The 26950-nt window shown below is 38.9% G+C and overlaps 1 protein-coding gene across 8 annotated transcripts in view; it reads left to right on the top strand.

Annotated features, from left to right (window-relative positions):
- KIAA0586 (KIAA0586 ortholog) overlaps positions 1-26950 on the top strand; it is a 107060-nt gene that overhangs the window by 10869 nt on the left and 69241 nt on the right. For all 8 annotated transcript variants that reach the window (XR_005256983.1, XM_038136858.1, XM_038136859.1 and 5 more), the window contains exons 12-28: positions 769-995; positions 1864-1936; positions 2311-2568; positions 2744-2918; positions 8493-8681; positions 9577-9764; positions 10918-11025; positions 12146-12226; positions 16474-16670; positions 16872-16993; positions 17572-17759; positions 20556-20715; positions 21295-21532; positions 22126-22367; positions 22764-22840; positions 24504-24638; positions 26247-26427. Coding sequence is in view for 7 of the 8 variants with exons in the window: in XM_038136858.1 (XP_037992786.1) it covers positions 769-995; positions 1864-1936; positions 2311-2568; positions 2744-2918; positions 8493-8681; positions 9577-9764; positions 10918-11025; positions 12146-12226; positions 16474-16670; positions 16872-16993; positions 17572-17759; positions 20556-20715; positions 21295-21532; positions 22126-22367; positions 22764-22840; positions 24504-24638; positions 26247-26427 (2839 nt within the window). In the remaining variant the exon portion in view is untranslated. The remainder of the gene's footprint in view (positions 1-768; positions 996-1863; positions 1937-2310; positions 2569-2743; positions 2919-8492; positions 8682-9576; positions 9765-10917; positions 11026-12145; positions 12227-16473; positions 16671-16871; positions 16994-17571; positions 17760-20555; positions 20716-21294; positions 21533-22125; positions 22368-22763; positions 22841-24503; positions 24639-26246; positions 26428-26950) is intronic.

Genomic DNA, 26950 nt, shown 5'->3' with positions numbered 1-26950 from the left:
AGCCAAAACTGAGTTGTGATCTGTGAGATTTTGTTTTTTCTGTGCATTCAGTTGATGTTTTCGTCAGTGTCTGGGCATTTTGGTTTTGGTTTGAGGTGTTTTTTAATGTACATTTATCACTTTGAAATATTTTTACTGTTTGATGAAGCTTTCATGGGCCCCTGGGTTTTTCCTCAGGAGTGTGACAATGAATGTGAGAACTTCTTTCCTGTGTTTGTGTCCCTTTCTTTTGTACTTAGCAGCTAATTTATGCTCGATTTTTATCTCTGTAAAAGGGTTCTGCAAAGTGAGAGGTTTCATTGTTCCTCCTGAAAAGTGAAAATGAGTGAAAGAGGATCAAGGGGCTACTGAGGGATTTATCTTGTTAAAACTCACAAGTATTGCTCGGTGTTTCTTGTGGGTAGATTGATGCCAAACAAGTGCATCTATTTAGAGGCCTTGGGCTTTTATTAGGCTCTTAATTATATTTAATTACTGTTACAGGGAGAGATTTGCTTGTGATACTTCATGTATCTAATTGCCATCTTTTCACATGCTTATTAGCCTCATTAGCATTGCCTCTCATACTTCCTATCATTTTCCATTTGAGATCTTTTGGATGTCTTTCACTTCTCTAAATATATTTGCAACATAATGAACATTCTTGAGTAATTGAAGTTGCTGATGGTGCACACAGGCAGGATTTCATATGATGGCATTGATGTGATAACAGATTAATAGGAAATCACAATCTCTGATTAAAAGCTAGAGGTTCTGTTTCAATTTTAGACAAAAAGTCCTCCTGTTGCACCTGATCCTCCTGAACATCATCCAGTCAGCAAACCATCCATCCTTCAAAATGTCCAAGTGCCAAGGTCTATCCTGACAGATGCTGAAAGGATTTTGAGAGGAGTGCAAAACAGTAAAAAAGTCCTTGAGGAGAATCTGGAAGCTGTTACTCATGCAAAAGATGGAGATGCCATGTATGCTTTCAGTAACTCCTTGACTACAAACAGGTCAGAGCCTGCAATTCAGTGCTTTGTGAGATTGATGTTTCCAAATCTGGGCATTGAAGAACTTGTGTTCTTTCCTGCAAAAAGGATTTATTGGCTCTTGCTAGCAATCATTGTCTGATTCTTGAAATTCAGATGTTTTTCAGCCCTTGTGGTGTGAACTGATTTTTGTCAGGTGCCTAAATCTGATTTCTGAGGCTTTATCAGCTGGACAGATTGCTCTGCTGCCAGGACATTTAACTGTTTCCATACCTACCTGCATTAAAAAGAAAATGGAAGCCTAATTTAATTATTCAGAGCAGAAGAGGCTTCATAAGCCTGTAAATTTACAGAGTTTAATCCCCTCACTACAGATCTTTGGCTTTTAAACTTTTGCTTTGTTAGTTGTGTTAAATACTCCTGCTTTAATAATAATGGAAATTTTCTATTAAAATACAATCCAAACTTGCATTTTTCTGAGGAAGGTAGTTATTCTCTATATATAAGGTTTCTTCTGAGGCATGTTACCTGCCCTCATTAACTTTTAGAGGTTGTAGTAATTTGTCATCTGCTTTTTTTGTTAAGTTGGAATATTTTTGTTTTCTTGTTTTTTCAGTTTTGGTCAAAGTAGAAAGTGACACGTGGCTGCTTCTTATTCCTAAAATATTTGTAATAATGTCAGTATTTACCAGCAGGGAGTGGGGTTTGCAGGTGTCACCATGCAAGAAGAGATTTGGGGTTGGGACTGGTGTCTTTTGGGGAGTGTAGAGGTGCAGAATCTCACTGTCTGTGCTCTGAACTTCTGTTTTTAGAGCCTTTAAAGCCTTTCCCAGGAACAAATCTGTGCAATTTGAGAAGCACTGACCTAAAATGGTTCTTTCTTTTGTTTCAGAGATGTCCTGGAAGAGATTCGTATCCGAAGGGCTGTGGATGAGTGGATCAAGGCAATCAATGAGGAAATGCAGGTAGGGCTGGGAAAATGAGTTCAGATTTTTGTGTTGGGTTTTTCCACCTTTCCTTCTTCCTCCATGTCCACTGTAAAGTGATTTACTCACCTCTTGAAAACATGAGAAAGCTGCCTGTTATTGCTAGCATGCAGTAAGCTGTAGTAAAATAAATATAACAAATAAATAAATTAAAAAATAATGAAGAAATAAATAATAAATAAAATATTTACCTCTGTTTTAAAACTGTAGTTGTGTAATGAAAATCCCTGGTCTCACTTGCTGGCTAACATGAAAAACAGGCCCTTTCTCAGAGCTTCAAAGTTATCCACACACTCTGCTGATAGCCTTGGATACAGAAATCTCCATTTATTATATTTATGTTTTCTATTTAGACTGAAATGGCAAGAAGTGATTCAGAACAAGGGAAATATGATCAAAAAGCCCCATGGAACAAGAGAGCCCAAAACCTCAGGGCTGTGAAGACCAAGAAAGAAACTAAAGAGAAAACTGAAAACATCCCAGGATGCTTGCCAAAAAAGCTTTCACCTCCAGCTCAGCCATTGCAGAAGCAGGTGGAAGATAACACCAGGAAACAGAAGTTTAAAACTTACTTTTCTGAAGATGTGCAAAGCAAAGAAAGAAAGGCAGATGTGAGTTGCCAAGTAGTTGGTTTCTTTTCTGGGAAAAAACTGTTCAGTATTGACATGAAAAATGATGTGTGCAGGTGTACTAATTCAAAATGAAACTGATAGCTCTGTCCTGCTCCAATTTGCATACATGTAGAATTGTAAACTACTTTTTTTCTTCCTTTTTGCTGTCCATCAGGGAGCTGTAGGTCGAACTGCACTGGTCCAAAATGAAGATTATTTGTCTCAAATTTATGGGAAACCAATTTACCAGGGCCGCCGGAGCACGCTTAAAAAAGAACCCTACCTGAGATTCACCTCTCCCTCTCCCAAATCTAAACTTCCCAGACCCAAGCTGATAGAGACTGTTAGAGGTAAGTGATTCTTGGATGGGAACAAGGTGTTCCTTCCCCGTTTTCTACCAGAAATTCCTTGTGGAGATGAATCTGTTAATTTTACTTCATCTGCTCTTCAGTATAAAGCAACTGCAGTGGCTTTTCAGAGGGGTGGTCACTGCCTCAGGTTGGTCAGGGCTTAAGAGGCATTTGGAAAATGCCTTTAACTTAACTTTTGGTCAGCCCTGAAGTGGTCAGGCAGTTGGACTAGATGGTTCTTGTAGGTCCTGTCCATTTGAAATAGTTTATTTCTATTTAAGATCCTCTTTTCGAAACTAAAAGAAAATCAGAAGTTTTTCAACTTTGCTTAATGTGTCTCTCACTTGGTTTAGATTGGCAAATAAATACTTATTTCTAAATATGATAAATGTATTAGTATGTATTTATTGTTGTCCAAGATTTAATGAGCTGAATTGCTAAAGCTAATCACAAGTAAATGTGTTGAAAAATCAACTTAATTTTTGATAGGTCACTGGGAGATATATTTTTGTGTCAGGTTTATCCAGTGATTTTTCGTTTAAATATTTAATTCATTCAGAGTTCAGAAATGTACTGAGACTTGAAAACTGATGAAAGTCTAATATTTAATTTCCTGTTTCTAATGCATCAATTGAAATATGAAAAATTAAATATATGGGCATGAAGATAAAAGTAGTGAAAGATGTAATCAGAATCATTGGTTGAGTTCACTAAGTGCAAGTAACTCCTTTTTCTTCATCCATTTAAGAGTTACAAGCAGAGTAGAAATCCTTTCTGTGATAGCTTGTTAAGATTATTTAATTGATAAAGGTTATTAGTTGGTAATAATTAATTCTATTTGTTAGTTTTGTTGGCAAAGTTAGGATAAGAGGGTCCTAATTTTCTAACCTATTAAAAATGTGTAAAATAATTACAGAGGGAGACTATATCATATCTGACACAGGTCAGTGTAGATAAATTCATCTAGAGTCAGTAATGTTTTAATTGGATCTGGTTTATTTCTTAATTAACTTTCCAAAACTTACCTGATTCTTAATGCAAAAACTAAGAATAATCTTTAACTGGTATTAAAAAAATAAAAGTGTGGATAATTTTACTGGGGAGAAATGACATGAAAAAAAGACAATGATGAAGGAAAGTGTGGAGATGGGAGAGAGGCTTAAGAGCAAGAGGGGGTTAAGGTGGTGGTGGGCACAATGGAGTTAATAGGATGTGCACCCATGGAGAAATATTAACTGGCTCCCTCCATGCTTCTTGCACTTAGGCTGTTGTTACCCACGCAGGGAAAATATACTTGATGCAGTCTTAAATGCCATGTTTAAAAATGCTGCCTGGGTTTTTATTCCAGCTGTCAAAACATTGTATTCTGTGTGAAATATGAGAGATTAACATCAGAAGGCAGCCAGTCACTTGATGAAATCATGTTTTTAGGCCATTGCAATGGATGGTGTAAAACATATCTGTGTTTCTGAAGACAGGCAGTGCTGGGATTTGGGGCTGGGGATTTTGAAACATTAGTAGTAGTAGTAGTAGTATTGTTATTGTTGTTATTATTGTTAAATTTTATTTATTTATTTATTTTAATATTATTGAGTATCCTGGTCTAGTGAAAGGTGTCCTTGCCCCTGGCAGGGGTTTGGAACTGGTTGATCCTGAAGATTCCTTCCAACCCAAACCCTTCTGTGATTATGATGTACATCCACTGTGGCAAGTCCTCAAATCGTACAAGAATCTCTTGTTTGGCCTGATATGGTCTTTAGGGCACTTTCCTCACTTGTGCTCTCTCTCTCTGTGAAGATAAAGTGCTATTGGTAGAAAATATTCACAATTCTCACCACCCTCCTGGAAAGTGGGGGTTATAGTCCTGGCAAAAACCTACAAAACTTTTCAAAGCTCAACATTATTTAAAAGCTCAACATGAAAACTGCCAGCCTTGTGACTTAGGTATTTTGTTTGCCCTCTCTTGGATGTCTTTTTTTGGTGAAAAATAGTGCATCCTCTGGTATACTCACTTGAAGCATGACATACCACTGGTTTTGACTATTGGCTGTGCTGTACACCCATAATTTAATTTATTCAGTATAGATCTTTTTGGGTGAAATGTGTGCCTGTAAGCACTTAAGGGTAGTAGTAACAGTGACACAGTGACCACTAAGATTTGGATTGAGAACAGGCACTTCTTTAAAAATATTTAATCAGCAGTTCTGCTTTTGCTGAGCCCTAAATGAATTTTCTTCTCTATTTATTTGGCTCTTGTTCTTTACAGAAGGTCATAACCTTTCCAGGGAGGCCAATTTCATCATTCCAGAAACAATATCTTGTAAAGTGGCAAAAAAAGAGTGCCCCCCTCCCCAGTCTACCTATAACAAACAGGTCATTTGATCATTTGAAACCACCAGTTGAAATTCAGTGGTGTCAGTGAAATGAAAGGTTCTGTGCAGTTGGAATGAGCTGCTCCTGTGCTTCAGCTTTTTTTTTCTGTTGGGTGCAAATAGAAATGAAAAGGGAAAACTGCACTGGATCAATGCTGCCTTCAGTCTTGCAGAGCTCCTGTGTGTGACAAACAGCTTCAAAGCTCTTTGCTGGAAAACAGAGAGTGAACTCTGGATAGCTTTTTCCCAGAGTGGTTCCCTTCCAAGCCATGAAGTCATGCTGCAGAGAAAAATGTGTGTTTGCAACAGTAAAGCCACCATAAAAATTGTTTTTCTATTTAATATCAGGCTGGAGTTAATGGGAAGTTGTGGTTTTGTCTCTATCCCGACGGTAAATAAAGTAAGACACCTCCTTGTGTTCTTATCTGAGAAAAATTGAATTTTTTTGCATGTTGTGTAAAGGAGCAGCACTCCAGTGAGTGTGTCCTATTCCCAAACCTTCTGATTTTAACTGAGACTGAGGTTTGTTTGATACTGGCATTATTTATCTTTGTCTCTAGGTAAGACTCTTGGTCAAACTGCTTCATTTTTGTCCTTTCCTTACCTTGCCAATAAAATGGAAAAATAATCCCTGGTGTTTCACGTGGGTCTCACGAAGACCAAACAGTTCAATCATTTCGGGGGCTGCTGTTCTGGAAGAAGCTGTTATGGCAAAGCAAAGTATAAATAATAAAATCAGGAACAGTTCTGTGCTCCTCTATAGGAGGAGTGTAAATAAAATGCACCAAGGCTGAATGAGCACTTCAAAGCACCAGGTTCTTAAAAAAAAATACAAAACCACAAAGAAGGAAATAAACAAATCTCTTTCACGTTAGGCATGGTGAGTTCTTCCCTTCACAGATCTGCACCCACAGATTCCCTTCGTGGCCTTGATGGACCAGGTGATAAAGGCTTCAAAATGATTGGAAATCTTTGGCCTTGGGTTTGATTGGTTGAAAAATCCAGACTTGTTAAAAGACTCTATTTTGTTAGAGCAGTCCACTGAGCTTGTTTTAAATTAGTGTTAGAATAAGGATGTTTATTTAAGACTGAAATGGCCATCTGGAGAGTCTCTTTTCAGTCATTTTATAACTCTCAACCATTTTCTTTGCAAATAAACTATGGTGACTAATGCTTAGTTTCTTATGAGAAGTCAAGAAAAAAAATCAACTAGCACTTTTATGAGTAAGAGATCATTTCTGAAAAAAAAAGCTGGAATTATTTTCTTGCATAATATGAACTGATAAATACATGTAAAACACTGTTTTTTTAAAGCTAAGTTTAATTAAGTGTCTAGTTTCTGCCCAGTGCAAATAAACTTTGCAGGGAAAAATGAAAAGTTGCAAGCAATTAAAATGAGGTGCTGTGTGTATACAGTACTTAATCATTCTCACTGAGAAAACCTTGTTTTTACAAGTTGGCAGCATTACAGATACGCTGCCAATTTCTGCTTTTACTCAAAAGTTCAAGGCCAAGGGGGACTGTTAGATCATGCAGTATGACCTCTTCTAAATCACAAGCCTCTGAACTGTATCTATTTTTGTTACAGTCATTTGTCTGACTGAAGAACAGGGTTTTTTTTGCTAACCTGTGCTTTGCAGAAAGGCACAAGCTCATCACCTAAAGACAGAAGCAATTCTGCTTCTTCCCATAGCAGAATACCTTGTGCTTCAAAAGCAAATAGGACACTTCAGATTTATTACCTGATTTGTAGTGAGATTTTGGCTTCAGTTTACAGCTACTTCAATTTCCAGATGACTTTTCCTTAAAAAATGAAGAGTGCCTGTTAATGTCTAATCAGTTTTAGTATTTGCAGAGATGCAGAATTAGTGCTGAATGCAGTGTTATCATCTATGGAAGCCTTCTGCTGCTCCATCTCATATTCTGCTGAGACATCTGGGGGTTACATTCATCCTGTTGACCAGAGCACTGTGTTGTCATTTCTCATTCCATTTCTTACCCAACGTGACCATAAACCCTTTTCTAGAGATGCTTCTCTTTGACCTGTGTTTACTCACTGAGAAGTTATGATTTCTTCTTGTTTCCAGGCTTAAAACCCATAAATGGTCTGTACAAAAATACCACTTTATAAGTGAACTGCCTTATCTGCTTGTCTGCATTTAACAAGTCACATTATCAATCTTTAATATCCCTATATTTTATAATCATTGACTTTCATTCTTCAATTAATTAGGAGTCTGTTAAATGTGAACAGAGTTAAAAAATGCTTGTTGCCACGTGTTAACTGGCTGCAGGTACAGGGAAGTGATTATTAGAAACAACAGAGGAGTAAAATGACATTTTTTTGGCTGTAATAAAGGCATGGAGTTGGTTATCAGCATGTTTCTTTCCAAATTCATTATCCTAACACCTACAAAACAACAGTAGAAGCACTTCTGCCTGATTGACAATTGTTGACACCTTTTTGGGGGGAATTTTCAGTTTTATCCATTTATATTAAAGCTAATAATTTTCCTAATAATATCCATTGTTTGCTGTAAGTTGAGCAAGACCTTGCATGACTGTATGGAGAGAAATGCACATTGCAATAAATGCTCTCCTCTGCTCTTTGCTTAAGACATTTTTACATATAAATTACTTCTGGCTGGGTATTTGCAGTACACAGTTGGAAAACTGGGCCAAAAAATCAGCATTTCCTCGATGACAGAAGTCAAGATTTTTGGGTGTTAGCTATGGCTTGATTTTGCAGTAGCACTGAGTTGTTAAAGCAGGAAGTTACAGATTATACCTGTTCCTCTGAGTACCTGCCAGTTTTGTGGCTGCATTTCAAACCTAAATTCTGGATTTCTTCTTAGCTGCTAAATCACATAGTCAGTTCCAAATTTCAAACTTAAATCATGGATTACTTTTTAGCTGCTCAGTCACACATTTCATTCCAACTTACTGCTGTCCTTTGGTCCTTTTCATGTTTCTATGCCCTTATCTGCTAGATTCAACTTAAAACTTGCAATTTTAACTCCTTCATTGCTGCCAATAACGAGACATCTTTCAGGTTCTGCCCTTTGGGACTCCCTCCCTCATTCCCTCCATCCCAGAGTAAAAATTTGCAGTGGATTCAGTAGGAAGGCTTGGCTCAGTAGAGTGTTGTCACTGGGTTTGTGCATGCTTTGTGACCTTTACAGTCTGTGTGCTCTTGTTTCAGGCACAAAGGTGAAGTCAGCAAGGACCCAGACCTGCTCTCACACGCACAAGATCATCAGCAGCCCCAGGAAGAAGAATCCTGTGTATGCCCCTGCCCAGCAGAGCCAGTACCTCTTCAGCCCCAGCCAGGATGTCCCTGCTGCCTCTGGTCCTCTGGAAGGCCACCTCATCCCCATGGCTATTCCACTAGGTAGGAGCAAATAACCTGGAGCAGATTGTGTGCAGCTTAATCACTGCTATTTCATGGAAATATAACTTTTCTCTTCTTCAGTCAGTGGTTTGGGGGTTGGGATTAGATGATCTCTAAGGTCTTTTCCAACCCAAATCATTCCATGAGATTTGCACCTGCCCTTCTCATAGGAAATCTGAGGGACCAGTTGAAAATAGTGTGGTTTTCCTCATCCTTTGAGCTGGATGTCTGGTGACACCCTGACAGAGCAATTACTTGTTTAGCTGTACCTGTTTTGATTCATTTTGGTTTTAGGCTTCGTGTTCCTGCTTTCAGTTTGGTATCCAAAGCAGGAACTGAATCACTCACCCTTGGATTCAACTTTTGCAATGACTTCAGCCCAGCAATTTCAGTGGGACTGTGCCAAGCACAGTAAATTCCTTGTCATGACTCCTGGATTTTTGGACTTTCAATAGAACCTTTATATAGGGGCTTGTTTTGAGAAGGGTTAGTATTATATAGGCATTGAAATAAGGTAATTTTTTTTTTTTAAATGCTGTCTCAGATAAAAATTTGTGGGTTGTTATAATAAATGTAATAGTACTTTGGGTGTGATGGTCTGTCATTTTTGAATGGCAAACACAATTCTTGTTTTGAGCAGTAGATGTCACCAGAGTCAAGAAAAGTGGATAATTTTAAAAACAGGTAGTGTTGAGTTGACAATTTCTGCTGGGAAAGCTTAAGATTAGCTGGTGAATTACTGTAGTTTAGCCAATGTTATTAGGGGGCTTTTTAATTGGTCTGTAATTGCACACAGAATCTTGAAACGCACAGAATATAACTGTAATTAATTTATTAATTTACTGCCTTTGGAGATGGATATATGAAGTTTTAATTGTTTTTCAACTGTCTTTAGGTCAAACCCAAAGCAGCAACACATCAGTGCAGCCTGCTGGAGTAATCATAGATAAACCACACCCTGTCACAGTTACAACCTCCCTTCCTCCAGTGCCACCAAAGCCTCCAGTGGAGGTAAAAAAGCCAAATATAGCTGTGATAGAGATGAGATCAGAGAAAAAGGAGCCACCTCAGCTCTCTGTGCAGGTACATGTCAAGAGTGGTGATGGTTTGTTTGTTGATTTTAATGAGTGCTATCCACAGGCAGCCTCATACATCAGTAACACATTTGGACATCAGTAGATGGTCTCCAATAAGAATTAGAAAAATATGGAATGGAGGGACCAAGCAGTTCTCATACCATAGTAATATATTTATTCATATTTTAACACTTGTCTTTATTATTTGGCCAAAATAGAAAACTGTTTCTTTCCTAAGCCACCTAAGCAGGGTATTTGTAAAATCTGTGTCACATTCTATTTTTTTAATGACATTTTTGAGCCAGAACAAACTTGGAATAAAAGAAGTATAAATATAAATGTCAGTTTTCTTGGATGATTGCTTTGGCCTTTAAGATTTCTGTTTCAAGCATGATTGTCAACCCAAGGGTTTCACTCCTGATTAATCAACCCTTGCAGTCCTTACCTTGTGGGTTGGGGTTTGTTTTCATTTTTTACATGAGTCTGTTGTCAAGGAAGTGAATGTTTCTTACATGTTCATTGTTTTGGATTCCAATTGTTGAGACTGCACCCACTCCCCCACACACCTTTCAGACACAAATGATTCATGGAACTCAGAGTTAAACACAGGTAGGGTGTTCTGTGCTTTGTTCCTTGCTGTGTCATTTCATCCCACCCACCTGCAGTTTGCTGTTACTTCACCCAGTTCTTAAATATTTGAAGTGATTTTTCTTTTCCCAAAGGAATGAAGCATTGAAATCTTTGTTCTTAAGAGAAATACAGCACATTTTAATGCTGTAATGGTCATGCATTGATTACAAACTATATTTTAATCTTCTAAACTACTTGCAGGTCCAGCACACCTCTGCTCTAACTATTATAGGCAAATATTACAGATACACTCACCTTCTGTTCCATGCAAGACAAAGTGTCAGGGAGTTAGAGAACAGGAGAAATCAGGTACTGCAAGAGAAGAGGTGGTATTTCTGGTGTTGGTTTTTAACATTACAGTAATTTGATTTTTAGAATCAAGCTGATATCAGATACAGGCATGAGAAAAAGAGAGCCCTGAATTTTAGTGGCTCAGAAGCAAGTGGAGGAAGAAAATCTAAAAAGTTCAATGCTAATAGCCAAGCTAATATATAGATTTTTGTATTGATGCTTTCTTTTTTCTGTCCTAGGTGTTACCAAATGTTGATATTGACAGTGTTTCAAGTGCCAGTGGGACTGTAAGTCCTGTTCCTCCAAGCTCTGAGCCTCTGCTCCCTCCTGTCAATGCTGTAATACAGGTACTGATTGTCTGGGAATTCAAACTTACTCAAGAGGAAAATATGTTAAATTGCTGCAAAGTTCTCACTGTCTTTCTTCAGTTAGAGAAATGAGACAGTTCTAGGAAAAAATGGAGTAATTACTCTAAAGAATTTATAGTACAAGGTGTTTGTTTAAGAAAATGAAAAATTGTAGAAAGACGCTCTTCTGCCAAGATTAAGTGATCACCATGGTAAAACTCTAAGAAAAACAGTGTTCCTGTGTCCTGTAAAGAATTATAATCCCCGTTGGCCCATGCCTGTCTTGTTTTTACTGGCTTCAGTGCTCTGAGGATGTTCCTCATCCCTCCCTCTGCTGCTTGGCTCTCTGGAGTGGTCAGTGGTGTGGGCACTGAGCCCAGGAGCTGTGGTGTTGCAGTGGCCACTCTATTCTCTTTCCCTGCAACTTTTCAGAAGTGTTTTTAATCTTGATCTGAGCAGCAAGGAAGGTTTTTGTGTAGCCCTATGTAACTGCTGTGTGCTGAGTGATAAGGACAGTGTGTGTGAAGGCTTGGTGATTATTTTTGTGTGGTTCTTGTACATTCCATTTTCCTGACTTCAGGAGTTAGGTCCTGCAGAGTCCTGTGATCCAGGTATTCACTGAATCAGACTGAGATTGTGGACTAAAATTGTGATTTGTATTTAAAATTCTATCACCCCATCCCAGCAAGTTGATGAGAGAGATGGAGCTCCTCTCCTATGAGGAAAGGCAGAGAGAATTGGGATTGTTCATCCTGGAGAAGAGAAGGCTTTGGGGTGACCTCATTGCAGCCTTCCAGTACCTGAAGGGACACTACAATAAAGAGAGAGACTATTTACAGCAGTAAGGACAAGGGGCAATGGTTTCAAACTGACAGAGAGCAAGTTTAGATTGGCTATTGGGAAGAAGTGAGGAGGGTGAGACCCTGGCACAGGGTGCCCAGAGAAGCTGGGGCTGCCCCTGGATCCCTGGAAGTGTTCCAGGCCAGGTTGGACAGGGCTTGGAGCAACCTGGGATAGTGGAAGGTGTGATTTAGTTGATTCTTGTCATGAAGGTTTCCTGCTAATGCATTTCCACTCCCCCAAGATGAAATACCTAACAACTGCAATCTGTCTTTGTAAGACTCCGGAAGAAATACACAGTGAGGAGGAAGACACAAAGCTTCCAGGAGTTAACTTCATTGATGTTACTGATGTCACACAGGTAATCCCATTGCAAAGGTGTCTTTTCCTTTTATTGTTTTTATATTTGTTTTATATTGTTCTGTCAAAACTGGAAACACAGTGTAAAGAAACTATTTTGCTTTCCTAGCAGCTTTTAAAGTACACTTTGTGAGCAATACTGAACTGCTTACAGTGTTACAGAGGATATTAGAAATTACTGTGTGTTGGTGAGTAGAGAAGCTTTTGAAAAATTAGAGTAAAAAGCTAAAATTAGCTTTTATTTGGATATGTTAGAATCCACTAGAAATACAAGTATTTCTCTAAAATCAGCAGTGATTATAGCACTTAGAGTTTCCAGTTTAAAACTCTGCATGTAATGAATATAGTGACAGGCTTGGAGAGCTGGGGTTCTTCATCCTGGAGAAGAGAAGGTTCTAGGGAGACCTTGGAGCACCTAAAGGGGCTCTAGGAGAGCTGAAGAGGGACTGGGGACAGGGGCCTGGAGTGGCAGGACAAGGGGAATGGCTTCAAACTCACTGAGGGCAGGGTTAGAATTAGATCTTAAGAAGAAATTCTTGACAATGTTGTTGTTTCTGGTTTATGGAAACACAGGTTTGTTTGAGATTCTCTTTCACAGTTTAATTTTTTCAGGTAGCAAATCCTTTCTTTGGTTAGCTGACCTCTTGTCTGGGGGTCCTGAGAAACACAAGGCTGGTGAACTGGCCTGTATTTCACTTTACTGAACAAAATTCACTGTGTGTAATCAAAATTTACCCAATAAATTATTCTTTTTACTTCTTCTATGTGTTCCTGATCCCAGGATTAGAGTGTACATCAAATATTAACCCTAGTGCTTACAGATAGATTTATTTTTAAAATGAGTTAATCATTTAACATTATCAGTTCATTAAAACAGCCCTAATTTGATGGTTTGTTTATCAAAAGTGTGTAAATGCTTTATTCATTTATAGTTTCAAAATTACCTTATGTTACTGGAGGGGAGGAGTTAAATCTCTGTGAACATTGTTCTTCTGTTAGCACAAGAAAAAAAGCTTTAAAGAAATCATTTTAAGAACTATCAAAAAATGCTGCAATGTTAAATTTTTATTATGTGAATAATAGTTACTCATCTTTTCTTTTTTCTTTTTTTTTTTTCCCCTGGATTGCTTTTATCTTTTAGTTTTGGCAATGGGATATATTTTAACCACAATAACAAAAACATTCCAAGTGAAACATATGTTTGGCCTATGACCACACAGACAATGTTCTTAAAAATGTGCAAGGCAAACACAATGGGGGAGCACAAAATCGGTCTCTGGAGTGGCAGGGGTATTTAAGACATCAAAAGAAAGCAAAGTTATTGTTATAAAAGAGTCTTCAGATTCATGAAAGTATGTGCATAAAATGCTATACAAAAAAATATAGCTTTTATTGTCTTCCCCCCACTCCCCTTTTATTATGAAAGATTAATTCTGTTAGGACTGAGAAGGATAAGTATTTGTGTGAAATATCTTCCTTTTTAGTTTGTTTCTGTTTCCTTTTTCTGTGTTTGTGTTCCCTGGCAGTGCTCCAGGCCAGGTTGGACAGGCTTGGGGCAGCCTGCTCTGGGGGAAGTGTCCCTGCCCGTGGCAGGGGGTTGGGACAAAATGGTCTCGGAGGTCCTTTCCCACCCACACCATTCTGGGATTGTTTCAGAGTGAAAACTTGCTCAGCTCACACAACTGACTCTCAGATTTATTGAGTCTGCTCTCAGATTCTTACAAGCAGCCACACTCTGCAGTTCCTTTAGCAAACTCCCTGGGATTTCAGATTAAATGCACTTTTTGCTCTCTCTGAATATGCCCTAATTGCAAGGTAGGGGATTTTTTTCTCAGAATTTTTGCTTCCAGTGTGAATGCCAGAGCAAAATATGAAACCTGCAGAGCTCAGGTATTATAAATGTAAATGTATTTTCCTCAACCCTCATTTGCCATTGATGCTCTTGGGGAGGACATTGATATTTTTACACTTCACTCTTCAGACATAATCTCACAGGTGACACCTGCAATGCAGCCTGACCTTGGTTTTAAGAATTTCTTTAGAAATCCTTCAAGAAGAAATCCATGACTTAAGTTTCAGGAGTCTTTAATAAGACTCTGCATGTACATGTTTGGTGATGGAAAAAAACTAATCTATAACATCTAATAATTTCAAACTTTTTTTTTTTTTAATTATCTGAATGTAATTTGGGAAATAGAATTTTGGCTTGATACTTTATAATAAAATACAGTGATTAATATTCCAATCATATCTAAAAGACTTTCTAATTTATGCCATATTTTGATTGGGGGTTGTGATAAATATTTTCAGCAGTCCCCAGGGAAGCAAAATGCAGAATTGAGTGCAGAGTATTCAAGATTGGTCTACAAGTTGATATATGTTCAAGTTCAATCTGTATAATTAAATACTGACTATTACATTATTTTTTTATTTCAGCAGAGATAATATATCACCCCCAAATGAATATGATTTTGTGCATTAATATGGATTTGTGCTCTATAAAGTATAAAATATTTTAGAAATGCAGTAGAGCTGCAAAAGTTTGTCAGAGTTACTAAATAGATGTAAGATGTATTGTATGTACTTGCTTTATTTAATCCAGATGTTTGTATTTTGCATACTTTCAGAGGTATTAAATAGGCAACATCAAAGAAAATTTATGGAGTAATGCAGGCAGAGGAAAATACATTATGAAATGCTGGACAAAGACATCTTTACATTTGCTGTCAGAGTGAATTACTGTTCTCAGTGCACATATCCCAACAGCGTGAACTGCTGAGCAGCTTGCAGGGCACCCAGGGCCTTCTGACTTAACTTCTCTGCTCTTTTCTGTGCCTTGAATGGTTTAAAGATCTTTGTTTATCACCCAAATACACATATTCTGCTTTTCTCCCTGCTTTGAAGATTATCACTATTTAAAGATCCAGAAAGACCCAGCAGTTCTTTGTGTAATACCCATCAGGGACCTCTCTGACTCTGCAGTTTTAGAATGTGTTAAGGCAGAAGTGTTAATGCTGGGGTGGGGAAGGAGACAGGAAAATGTTACTTCCCTCCCTCCCCCCATTCTCTGTTCTTTTTCTTTTAGCTTTTTTCTTTTCACTTTTTCACTTTTTTCTTTTTTTTCATAGATAATATATAGCATGGGATCTTCTCATTTTATGGGTTGAAAGTAAGTTTAATTTATATAAGGGAAAAGGAGACTTTTTTTTCTCCTTTCACTGTGTTGGAGACTAATCTTAGTAAATATGGATTTCCAGTGAGCTTTTATGCACCATCACATATTTGTCACTGGTAAATCAGGGCTCAGCTCCTCATCTCTTTCATTTGGCATGCCAGATTTTCTTCCTAGAGAGTCATATTACTATTAGAGACATTTGTTTTTAATATTAGAAGTGGAGGTTGCAGGTTCTCATTCATCAGGAGGCATTACTGCATGATGGCTTAGTGGCTGCTTTTTGGGACTTGGTGCTGTGTTTGTGCTCCAGGGGAAAAGGAGGGAGGCATCTTTGGGAAAAACCAAATATTTTAACTCACCAAGTCATTTCTCTAACTTTTTAGAATAGAACTTTAACATTAAAATCAAGACATTTGTGAGGAGTGTCTGAATTATTGCCCAGAAATACCTTCTACCTTTCAGCAGCTGAAGTTAATGGAAGTGTAAACACACGTGTGACATTTCTGTAAACTATTTTCTAGTTTTTAGTGCTGGCAAGTTCATTAGAGTTTTGATTGACTACATGCTGATTAACTTTTGTGAATTTGTCTTTTCAGACTGTCTTTAAAGAACAAGTTTGATTTATTTTAAGAAAAACAACCAGAACACCAAAACCCAAGCCAAACAAACAAAAACCCCTAACCTAACAAGTAACTGTAGAATGTTTCCTGAAGTTTTTTTGTTTAGAGGAGGAACATTTCTGGTGGGACATTAAAGAAACCTGACGTAGGTCCCAAGTAAATTTTTCAAGTATTAGCATTGCCACTGGCTCCCTGCCCTGTGCTGCACAGGCAGGAAATATGAGCCAAATCATGTTTTACTGAGCAGTTCCTATGGCTTTATACCTCTACAGATTTATGATTTGCTAAGCTTAGGGTTGTATCAATTAACTACAACACACTGAGGAGGGAGAATGTGGTTTGTGGGCTGTCGTACATCCACAAATGTTTCTTAAAGAAAAAAACCTGACAGCTCCCTCAATGACATTGCCTTCCAGAAATGTACCGTAACTTAATTTACTGCTTATTTATTAGGATCAGGAAGAGGAGAAGGATGAAATTCCAGAATTCCTTGAGCCTGTTCTGGAGCTTAATGGCCAGTTTAAAGTTGCCTCGCCACAGCACAATGGTCCTTTGTTTCCTCCAGTGGCTTCTGCTCCTCAGCAGCCTGCTGATATTTTGGATGAACTGATTCAAAAGAGAGAAACTATAGAGAACAAGTTGGTAAATTGGTGAGTTGCAATTTAACAAAGTGGCAAAGAATATATCTGGAAGAAGGAATGATTCCCTAATTAACCTTCCCCTTTTTTCTCACCTCCATTCCCTTATCCATTTTCCTTTCAGCTGCCTTTCCTTTATGCCAAGAATGTTCTTTTGTGTGCTTTTGGGTGTCTTGGTGTTTGCTGATACTTAAATAGGTTTTATTCTGCCAGGGTGGAACAAGAAATAATGGCAAAAATTATCAGTGAGATGTGCCCAGCTCAGGCAGAAACAGTGCCCAGCATTAGCAGCTCCATAAAGAGTGAAGACAGTGAGGTTGTAACCCCTGGCATTGGTAAGTAGGAATTATTGTTCTCTGCAGACGGATTAGCTCAATTTTTGGCTAATTTTAACAAGCTGTGTAGGTGGCTGTTGCCTCAGCCTGAAGGTGGATAATCCTCGACCAGTGAAACTGTGAAAAGCTGCAGTGCACACCTGAATTTATGTGGAGACAGAGCCAGTGCCACAAGGCCATTGAAAGAAATGATCTAAAATAAAAAGAAGACTTAGAACAGCAGCACTGTACAAATCACCTGCTGTTATTGGCCACCTAAATCACATTTGGCATTTTGCTGAGCCTGTAATGTTTTTTTGCCTTTCTTTTTTTTAATAGATATGTCAAAAATTACTTCTCTTATGAATGTGTGAGAATGGAGAGAAAAGCATTTCTCCTGTGATGTCACTGCCCTTTGCTGTTGCCTTCTTTTATGCTCCTGATTTGTTTCTCTACTGTTGTTTATCTGGAAGGTTAAAAAAAAATCACTTTTTGCAAAGGACTGTTTAAAATTCCATAGAAAGTGAATGGCTGCAATGCAGTACATGGATTTTAGGCAGTGAGACCTGGCTGTGTGCTTCACATTCCTTCATTTTCAGTTGAAGTTGCAGGTGGTGGAGGATTCCAGCTCTTTGTCAATGCTGGTGTCCCTGTGGACTCAGAAATGATAAATCATTTTGTAAAGGAAGCTCTCAGTGAAACCATTGCAACCATGCTGGGTGACAGCCAGGCTCAGAGAGCAGTTCCTGATCCTCCTCCTCCTCCTCCCAGCACCACCTCAGTGATGGTAAGAGTCTGTTTTATTCAAGCTTTTCTATTGAAGTTCTGATGGACTTGGTACTTAATTTCACATTGTTGAAAGATAGCTCGGGTTATTTTCAACCAAAAATAGTCATTCTGCTTTCTTGCAAACAAATGAGAGATGAAAAAATTAATTTTCTCATGTAATAAGGAATGGAAGCTGAGAGCAATATTATTTTTGGTCGTATGGGCTTGCAGCCATTCTTTAAGATTTGTTAAAATGGCTATTAATTCTTTCTGAGTTTTGACTTCAGTAGTTTTGAATAAACACTTAATTGATGAGTAGAGCTTCCTGTAATACAGGATAATTTCCTGTGTTCCCTTTGATAATCAAATGACAGCTGGCTCTTACTTTGATAACAACATGACTGTGCTGCAATCTGGTGTTGTGTAAAGTCTTGGGGATGCTTGTGGAAATTGCTGTGCTTAGAAATCCAGCTATGGAAGGCTTGTTGGAAGTGGGATCAGTCACTCTGTTCTGCTGCAGTGCAGTGAGCCTGAAACATCTCCTCCTGCCTGCTGCAAGGGACTAAGAGGTGATTCTATAGGCAGAAGTCAAGATTTCACTGCTAGGGCTCAACCTCAGCCCCCCAGCATCTCTTCCACTCCATTACAGATTGAGGAGGGCCTGATGTTCCTCTCAGCTTGTTCTTCTGATGCTCAGAAGCCTCTTCTGTTATCCATTCTACATTTACTGATCTCCCTTTTGTTTCTTTATCAGCTTAAACTGAGATATCCTTTAGCTGAAGTGGTTGGATTGTCCTTGCTATATATATTTGTGCATTTGAAGAGATGAATTTTCTCCTCTTTGGCCTTTTTTTTTGATTAGCCTAAAGAAAGCAATCATCCATTTTTATTTTTTTTTGACTCTTGCTGTTGGGCAGCACTTTGATGTTTTCCAGTTTCGATTGGTTTCAAGTACAGGTAATACTAAAATGCTAATTGACATTTTTAATAATAATGTGGTCTCCAAGATGGGGTTTCCTCAATGCCCTGAGCTGTAGTAGTGATTCTCTCCTGCCTTTGTTGGAATCCTAGGTAGCTAATTATGTTTTTTAAAGTCTTTCCACATTTTTTAGCATGATAGCACAAGTTGAAGGATAGCTAGCAAAGTTTTTGAATTCTTCTTTTTCTATTTGTACTCACTCATAGCAGAAGTTCTTGAATAAAATAGTAGTTTATGCATTCTTGTTTTCTCCCTTCCCACTGTGAATTTTCCTATCTAGAACTGGATTTCAGCTGTTACTGACTTCTTTGGTGTTCAGGATGTCACACAGTTGGGTGTGAGCTGCCAAATGTTCCTGCAGGTTCCACATCCCATGAGAAATTTTAATAAAAATCATCAGCCTAAGACATCCCCTTCATAAACTAGCCTGGAAGTCTTCCTATAGCCTCACAGCCTTGTTTTATTTATGAAATGTCATAAAATAAGGCTGGAAGAAACCTGCAAAGGTCCAGCATATTCCTCCACAGCAGGCCAAACAACAGCCATCATATTTTCTTGTCAGATTTATGTCAATTGCTGTCATCTTTTTAAAGAACATCCCAATGCTCTTTGTGCTTCTTTTAGTGCTTTGCTGTTATTGCTTTGGTTATTGCTTTGTTTGTGATCTTCTAGCTGGTTCTTCTTACCATAAAATCATCATTCTGACTCAGTTTTATCCATGTTGTGAAATACTTTCTTGCTTAACATTGTCTCAAATGCTTTATTAAAATCCATATAATAATGGAATTCAAATTTAGACTGGACATTAGGAAGCATTTCTTTACCAAGGGGATGGTTAAACATGGGACAGGCTTCCTGGAGGGATGGTTGGTACCATTAAATGTTGTTTTTTGGGGTTTTTTGCCTCTGTTAAGGCTGGGATTAAAAGCACTTGAGACGATATTTTGTGCTCAGACTCAAATGTGTATTATTTCTTATTTCTATCACAGCTTTACAACTCGTGAGTTCTGCAGCATTCTACTAACAAGCTACAAAATGGCTAACTATCTTTTTTTTACTACGTCTTTCAAGGTTAAACTATCTAATTAAGAAATTACACCTAAATTATTTTCACCTTTACCTCAATAACTAATCACCTGAAGTCTGCAGTGTGGACTTTTCTAACTAATTACAAAATACCACCCAAACCCATGAAGAAGAGGGTGAAGAAGAACAACTAGCCACTGCCTTAAAACTTCTATATTGCTTTTTATCTATTTCTATATTCTAAAACTTTAAACTCTGAGTTTTCCACCATGTGATATTTCAAACTTTTATTCCAACTCCACACCCATAATCCCAGTGCTATCAATCAATTTTGGAAGCTTTCTCCATGGCCTCAGGTCAAATAAAGTATTCTCTTGTGGGTCTGTGCCTTTTAGCACAGGAGGTTTAAAATTCTCAGCATCCAGGGTTCTACCAGTTGGTATCCCAAACCTGTCAGTATTTCAGAGGCATTTGGACAATGCCTTTAGCAACAAATTCCAGCTTTTGGTCAGCCCTGAATTGGTCAGGCAGTAGGACTGGATGATGATTGTAGTTCTGACTGAAACAGTCTGTTGTGTTCTATACGTAATGATTTCCCAATTTAATCATTTTAATGCTTAATTCACTGGCTTTAATTAATTTTGTCCTGGTGCAGCTTCCTGGAGGAGTTCGATCCATGGAAGCAGCAGCTGTTCCTGTTGTGTGATAAGCTGCCTTTCCCTCTCTTCCTCAGCTCTCTCTGGGGCTCCTGGGAAGGCAGGAATTCTGCACTGAGATCATAACTGTGGTTATGATTTTTCTTCCCCTCAGGAGGCTCCTCTGCCTACTCCAGTGCCAACACCCCAGGCCACACCACCACCAACACCACCTCCAGAAAAAGAACTGCCTGAGGTCAAAACTCCAGATTCATCTCCATCTCCTCCAGAGATGAGTGGGGATGTTCATGGACATGAAAAAATTAAAGAAACAGGTATTGAAAATAATAATTGAAGTTTAGAAGTAGCAAATATGCTTTAATCTACTGCCTTTAATTTTCTTCTTCAAAGAAATGTTATCTCTCAAGATAAATATTCTTGAGGCTATAATTCAAGTGGAAACTCATGTTCTACAAAAATTTATGGGCTAATTTATATAGAAAGCAAACATCTTTTATTTGGTAACAGTTCTATTTTGAAAATTAATGCACATTTCTATGGTCTGTGTGATTTCCACCCCTCCCAACCCCTCCACAATTTCTCACATCAGAAAAATAGCTGTCTTTTGCTCCTTCCTGTGCTTGTAATGTTAATTTAATCAAATGTACACTCTTCAAGTAAAGCTGCTTGATTTTTAAAATGCAGAGCAGTCTCCCTTGAGGAAGAAATTGAGGTTTTATTCTAAGTTCTTCAGGTGCCAGCACTGTACTTAAAAGAAGCAATTCTTAATCTAGTCTTCATAACTATCAAAAGCTATCACAAAAACTGCAAGTGCTTGGTAGAACTGACTCTCTCTGTCTGATATACACTTCCTGTTTTCCTTTCTGATCTGAAATTTGGCTTCCCATGTGCAGGAGTTGAGAGTGCAGCTGCCACAGGCTGTGTTGTCACCCCTGTGGTCACTCCTGTGGCCACCCCTGACACCACACCTCCCCCTGTAGCCACACCGAGCCCTCCTGTCTCAGAATGGGGCTCCCAGGCTGAAAAAAGGGAAAGTCCAAAGCTTCCAAACCCGTGGGATGGTGCAGAACTTCCTCTGGAAGAAGAGAACCCCAGTCCTGTCCCTGAAGAGCCATTCTGTCCTGAGACTGTGTGAGTTCAACAGGCTGCACAATTTTCTCATTGCTTAAAAACTGAAATATGTATATTCTTTCTACAGATATGCTCCAAAAGTCAGAAAGACATGCTTAATGTATACATTAGGAGGCATTTGAGATAAGGCAGGATTGGGTTTTCATTTTTTTTAATTGCTTGAAGGGCAGTTTAGAGAAAAATATGAAATCAGGGCCTTTCTCAGGGTTTATGAGCCCTTATTCATTGCCCTGCTGAACACCGTGCTTAGTAAACTTGTATTGTTACACCTGCCAGTAACACAGAGAGTGAAAATGAAATATTGTATTATTAGCATTTAAATTCTTGTGTTACCTCCTTGGGAATACACATGGTAATTTCTAGTTAGAACCAGAAACTCACAGGTAACATCATTTAACCATGTTAACTCTTGAACTGTTCTGTAAAATGCTGTGCTCTCACATTGGAAAAAATAGTTCAAAATTAGTTTCTTTTCAGAATTAGTTCTTTTAGTAAATAACTAGAATTAGTTCTTTTCAGCACTGAATTAAGATGTTGTTCTGCACTGCTGAGTGTGTCCCGGTGTATTCACAGTGCACGTTCTGTCCTGCCAGGGAGATGTCAGTGGCCAATGATGAGGAACCAGAGGCCTTGGTTTTCCCACCTCAGCAGCTGCCAGGGAGGCCCTTGGAGGCTCTGCCCTGCCCTGCCCAGGTGCCATCACCTGTGCCCACGGTGAGCTCTGGGGTGTCCAGCCAGGAGAGCAGCCTCACCCCCACGGGCACTGAGACCACGGACAGACCCCTCTCAGAAGGGGAGGTGCTCTTCCCCTATGGACATCCACTGCCTGCAGCAGGTAACCAACTGTGGAAATCAGAATTGGAGTTATTTCTTATTCTCGTAAAGCTGCAAGCATCAACTTCCAAGGCCTTGTTGTTCTTTTTCCCATCACTGAACAAAATGCTGCTGTTTATGAAAGAAAAAAAATATTCAATCTGCTCTTTTGTCATCAGATCAACTTAGAAAAGGATTGGGACTTGTCTTGCTTAAGTAGCATGTGGTACTGAGTTGTTATTGTGAAAGTGTAAGAAATAGGAAAAGAAATATGAAAATATGTCTTTATAATAGGCATGCAGCAGCAGGAATTTCCAAATTTACTAAAGCACAGTGTTGCACTTAAAGAATATGGCTTGGGTTTTTCTGTCATGTAACTTGAATGTTTTTAATAGTTGTAACATAAAATATTTTTCAGCCTTAGCAGAAGGAGGAATATCTCTTCCAAACCTGGCTGAGAGCTTATCCAGTACTCTCCAAGATGCCAATGAAATGGTAAGGAGCTCTTTCATAAAGAATCAGAGATAATGTGGGTTCCACCTTGGGCATCCTGCTGAATTGGATGGGCTTTAAACATTTTCATTCACCAACTTTTATAATTCACACTTTTAAACTGCATACTCACAAAGAGTGTTAGAATTTCAGAACACCAAAGGAAAAACAAACCACATTATACAAACTAATTTATGTTTTTAAAAAGTTGGATAATTCATATACTTCTGTAGGTGAGAGATAGCTATTATGCACTTTCATTTCTTTATTGTTTCTAGTTTTAAGGCATCTTAAACAGAACAGAACATTGCTATGCTCTGAGCTGTTGCAGCTTTGAGCCATCTTTTAATTGCTTGCATGATTAAATTATTAAAGTGGGTTAGCTGAGGCTGGAGTTAGTTAAAGCTGCTTAAAACATCAGAATAGTTTCTTATCCAATGTCTGCTGTAGTCCATGGTTCTGGAAGCCTCCCAAGTTAAGATATTCTCCATTCCCTTTCTCTTTTGGTATTCCTCAAATGCCTGGACTTTCCCTCTCTGACTTTGTGTAAAGCCTCTTGGAAAGATGTAGCTGTGACATAAATTAAGGGAGACGTGATGGAGAAGAGAAAGTTCTGGGGGGACCTTAGCAATGTAAAAATATGTGGTGGAAAGAAGTAACAAAGAAGGAGCCAGTGAAAGATGAGAGGGAGTGGACACAGGATGAAATTCAGGAAATTTGGTTTAAATACAGAAGATGTTTTTACTGTAGAGTGGCCAAACACTGAAGGAAGGGCTGCCTTGAGCAGCTGGGTTGGGCTAGACAACCTCCAGAGGTCCCTTCCAAGCTCCACAAGGCAAGTTGAATGTTCTGGAGCAGGAGTCCTCTTCCCCTGGCCTTTCCTTCCTTCAGATTTCTGCACATTCATGGGCACAGCTCCCTGTACAGAGCTTACCATGAACATCCATGATTCCAGCCAAGTCACAGCATCAGAGAACATCCTCAGCTGGAAGGGGCCCACAAGAATGATCAAATCCCAGCTCCTAGCTCTGCACAGAACCCCCAAAAAACAACCACCACAGTTGTGAGACTGCCCTGGACTGGCAGATCTTTAGGTGCCTCCTCTGTCTGCCACACTTCTCCCCTGAACTCTGGGCTTAAAACTCTGATAACAGATGAACCTAAATTAAAGTTCTCTTCATCAAAGGGGCATTGGCCTGCTGAGATGTTCTTCCCTCTCTTTGTCAGCTGGATTGGAGCTCCTTCTAGTATTTCTCCTCCTTCTAGTATTTCTCCATCCTCAATCCAGGATGTTGGTTGAGGAAGGTAATTCCTTGCTGGTGAGAGCAGCTCTGCAGCCAGGTTGTTGCTAGCAAAGGATGTGTGAGGATTTAACTGTTTCCCTGATCTTTGGAAGCCTGAAGGGCCTTATTCCTCTTTAAGTGTTGCAGTCTTTTGTATCAAATAAAGAATGTGCATGTCTGTGGGTAAAAGAAAACAGTGTGTCATCTGTTTGCTTATTTTTAAAGGCTTGAATTTTCATGACATAGTTTTTCAGTGTGGAAACTTACTGTTAAAAAAAGCTTAGTTGTGAACTAAAGTAAGAATTATTCAAATTCCCATCAAAAACCAGTTTTGGAGCATGGATTATGTGGATTTTTTTTGTTTGTTTGTTTCTTTGTTCTAGGATTATGATCCTCCAAGTGAAGGGCAGGTGGTGAGGAGAATGGGTAAAGGCTATCACAGGGATCCTGTCCTGGCTCTTTTAACCAAGTTAAATCAAGCACCTGTTTTTGTACAAGAAAGAATAGAGCACTCAGAGGTAACTTGCAGTCCTTGGCTTTCCAGTACAGTAGTTTTGAAGTGATTCTTTGCTACTCAAAAGTAGATAAAATATCCCAAATTTATCCTTCCTGTTGGCTAAAGAACAGCTTCATACACTTCATTCCCTGCTGCAAGTGATCCCACTTCTGTTGGCTTCATTCTTGTGTCAAACTCTTAAGAAACACTGAAGTCTCAGGGTTATAAACAAACTGTACATCATATGTGCCTCGTTTTCCAGGTGTGTGACTGTCCCCATGTCCCAGGTTTGTCCTGTCAAATTCCCTGGAGTGCCAGGGAATTTTCTGTCACTCCAGCAATACAGGTGGAATGCTCAACAGTACAAATACCCTGAATTTAACAGCCACAGGAGTGTTTTAGGGAGCTATGAAGAACAACTCAGCAAGTGTTTACATGTACTTTGCACATGCTGTTGATACTGATCTTGGAACAAAACCTCAAAAATTCCTTTTCAGTTGGCAGAAAAAAAAGAGACTCACAGAAAAACGAAATTATCTGCATCACAATTTTTTTTTAATCACACATCTGAGTTATTTCTGTGTTGGAAAATAGCAGTTTGGACTGGGTGTTCATTCTAAGTGACATAGCTGGAGGAATGTTTGAAGGAAATGAACTTTGAATGCTGCAGCAATGTTTCGTGAACACATTTATTTACAGCAGATCCTGCTTTTTTGTGATGCTACTGATGCATATGCAGTTTCTTCCTTCTGTCTTGGTCAGTTTAGTCTAAATAATTACCAACTTGACTCACTTCCTTGGCTGTTCCTTTCTCTTTATTTATTTTGCTAACGAGCTCTGGTGGCTGGACTTGGTGAAAAGCTTTCTCCAGTGTTAACTCCCAAGTCTGCCTGTAATTGCAGTGCCATTTTCTCATCAGCACTGCCAGTTACCAATGCAGCTCTGCTTTGCTTTTTCCCTTTCCCATAGTCACAGACCACTCAGCCTGTCCATCCAAGGCATTCATAAACTCCCCACAGATTCTGGCAAGGTGTCCCTTGTCCTTCAGAGGAGAATCAAAATTGTCCTGGATGTTCCCTGTATGACCTTAGAGTGATACTGTGCACATGTGTGTGTGTGTGTGTGTGTATTCCACCTATTTTCTAACATGGAAGCAAGCTGGGTTTCACCTGCAGCTTTAAAAGTCAGGATCCAGGGAACCATCCCTATTTTTAGTGCCCTCCAAACCTACTTGAAAGTTGAAGCTTTTATCTGACATGCAGTGCAGAGAGTCAATAGCTTTTAGATGCTGCCAAAGTTTCAAGGTCAGGCAGTCAACAGTGGCCAAATCTATAATATCAAAGGCTTCATGTGCTAAAAATGTAGCTTAGGTTCTGATCATGTAGAGATACCACTAACAGAATAAATGATGTTTGGCTGCAAGTGTTCCTTTTCTGTCCTTCTGATAAATGTAGATCTTCATTTCAAACCCAGATGATATCTCCATGGCTTGTTTTCTTCATCCAATGCAAATAGAATAAACTTAAGTTTATAAAAGCTTTCAGGGTTAATGTAATTAGAAAACAGTACCTGGGTTTGGAAGACTTACACTGGGTTTTTATATGTGCTCTGGTTTTGGTGTTCTCTGCAGGATTCTGATGGCAGCATTGGGGAGCTCAGTGCAGGTCAGAGGCCAAGGCTGTCCAGAGCACAGGAGAGAATCCTGATGGGAAATTCCATTTTTATGGAGCATCCAGCTGCTCAGAGCTGTGGGAACAGACCACGCCAGGGTCTCCGTTCTGCATCTCCAGGGCAGCTTACCCAAATTGGAGGTACAGTTAGATTCTTATTTCCTTCTCTATGGTATTCGTGTGGATTCTGAGGATTTTCCATAACAGAATCTGAAATCATTTCAGACCATACATTCAAAATCCAATATTTACAGGCAATTCCTACAATTAGATTATTAGTGTTCCTCTTTCAAGAACTGGATTTAATTCAAACCTTGTCTTCACTCTTCTTAGCAATTTCCTACAATTGGAATAAAAATCATGGCAAATACCCATTTGGCTGTACAAAAGTTAACTTGTAAAGTGTGTATCTTGTTCTTTTAAGTCAATTTCAGTTCTGAGTAACAGATGGAGGTGGTTTCCATTGGACAGGTGTTAGCACCAGCACTTCAAGCTGCTTCTGTCTGTCCCCTTGCTCAGCCCTGCTCCTCTTTGCTTTTATCACTCCATCGTGGTGATTCTGCAGTGTCTCATAAATGGCAATATATTTTAGCTTCATATATTCCTCTAATGATATGGAAGTTGATTTTTTTCCCAGATGGATGGCTGAGGCACACACATCTTG

Source organism: Motacilla alba, chromosome 5 (genome assembly GCF_015832195.1).
Source record: "Motacilla alba alba isolate MOTALB_02 chromosome 5, Motacilla_alba_V1.0_pri, whole genome shotgun sequence".
In the NCBI taxonomy this organism is placed as follows: Eukaryota; Metazoa; Chordata; class Aves; order Passeriformes; family Motacillidae; genus Motacilla; species Motacilla alba.
This window is presented reverse-complemented; position numbering and strand designations above follow the sequence as displayed.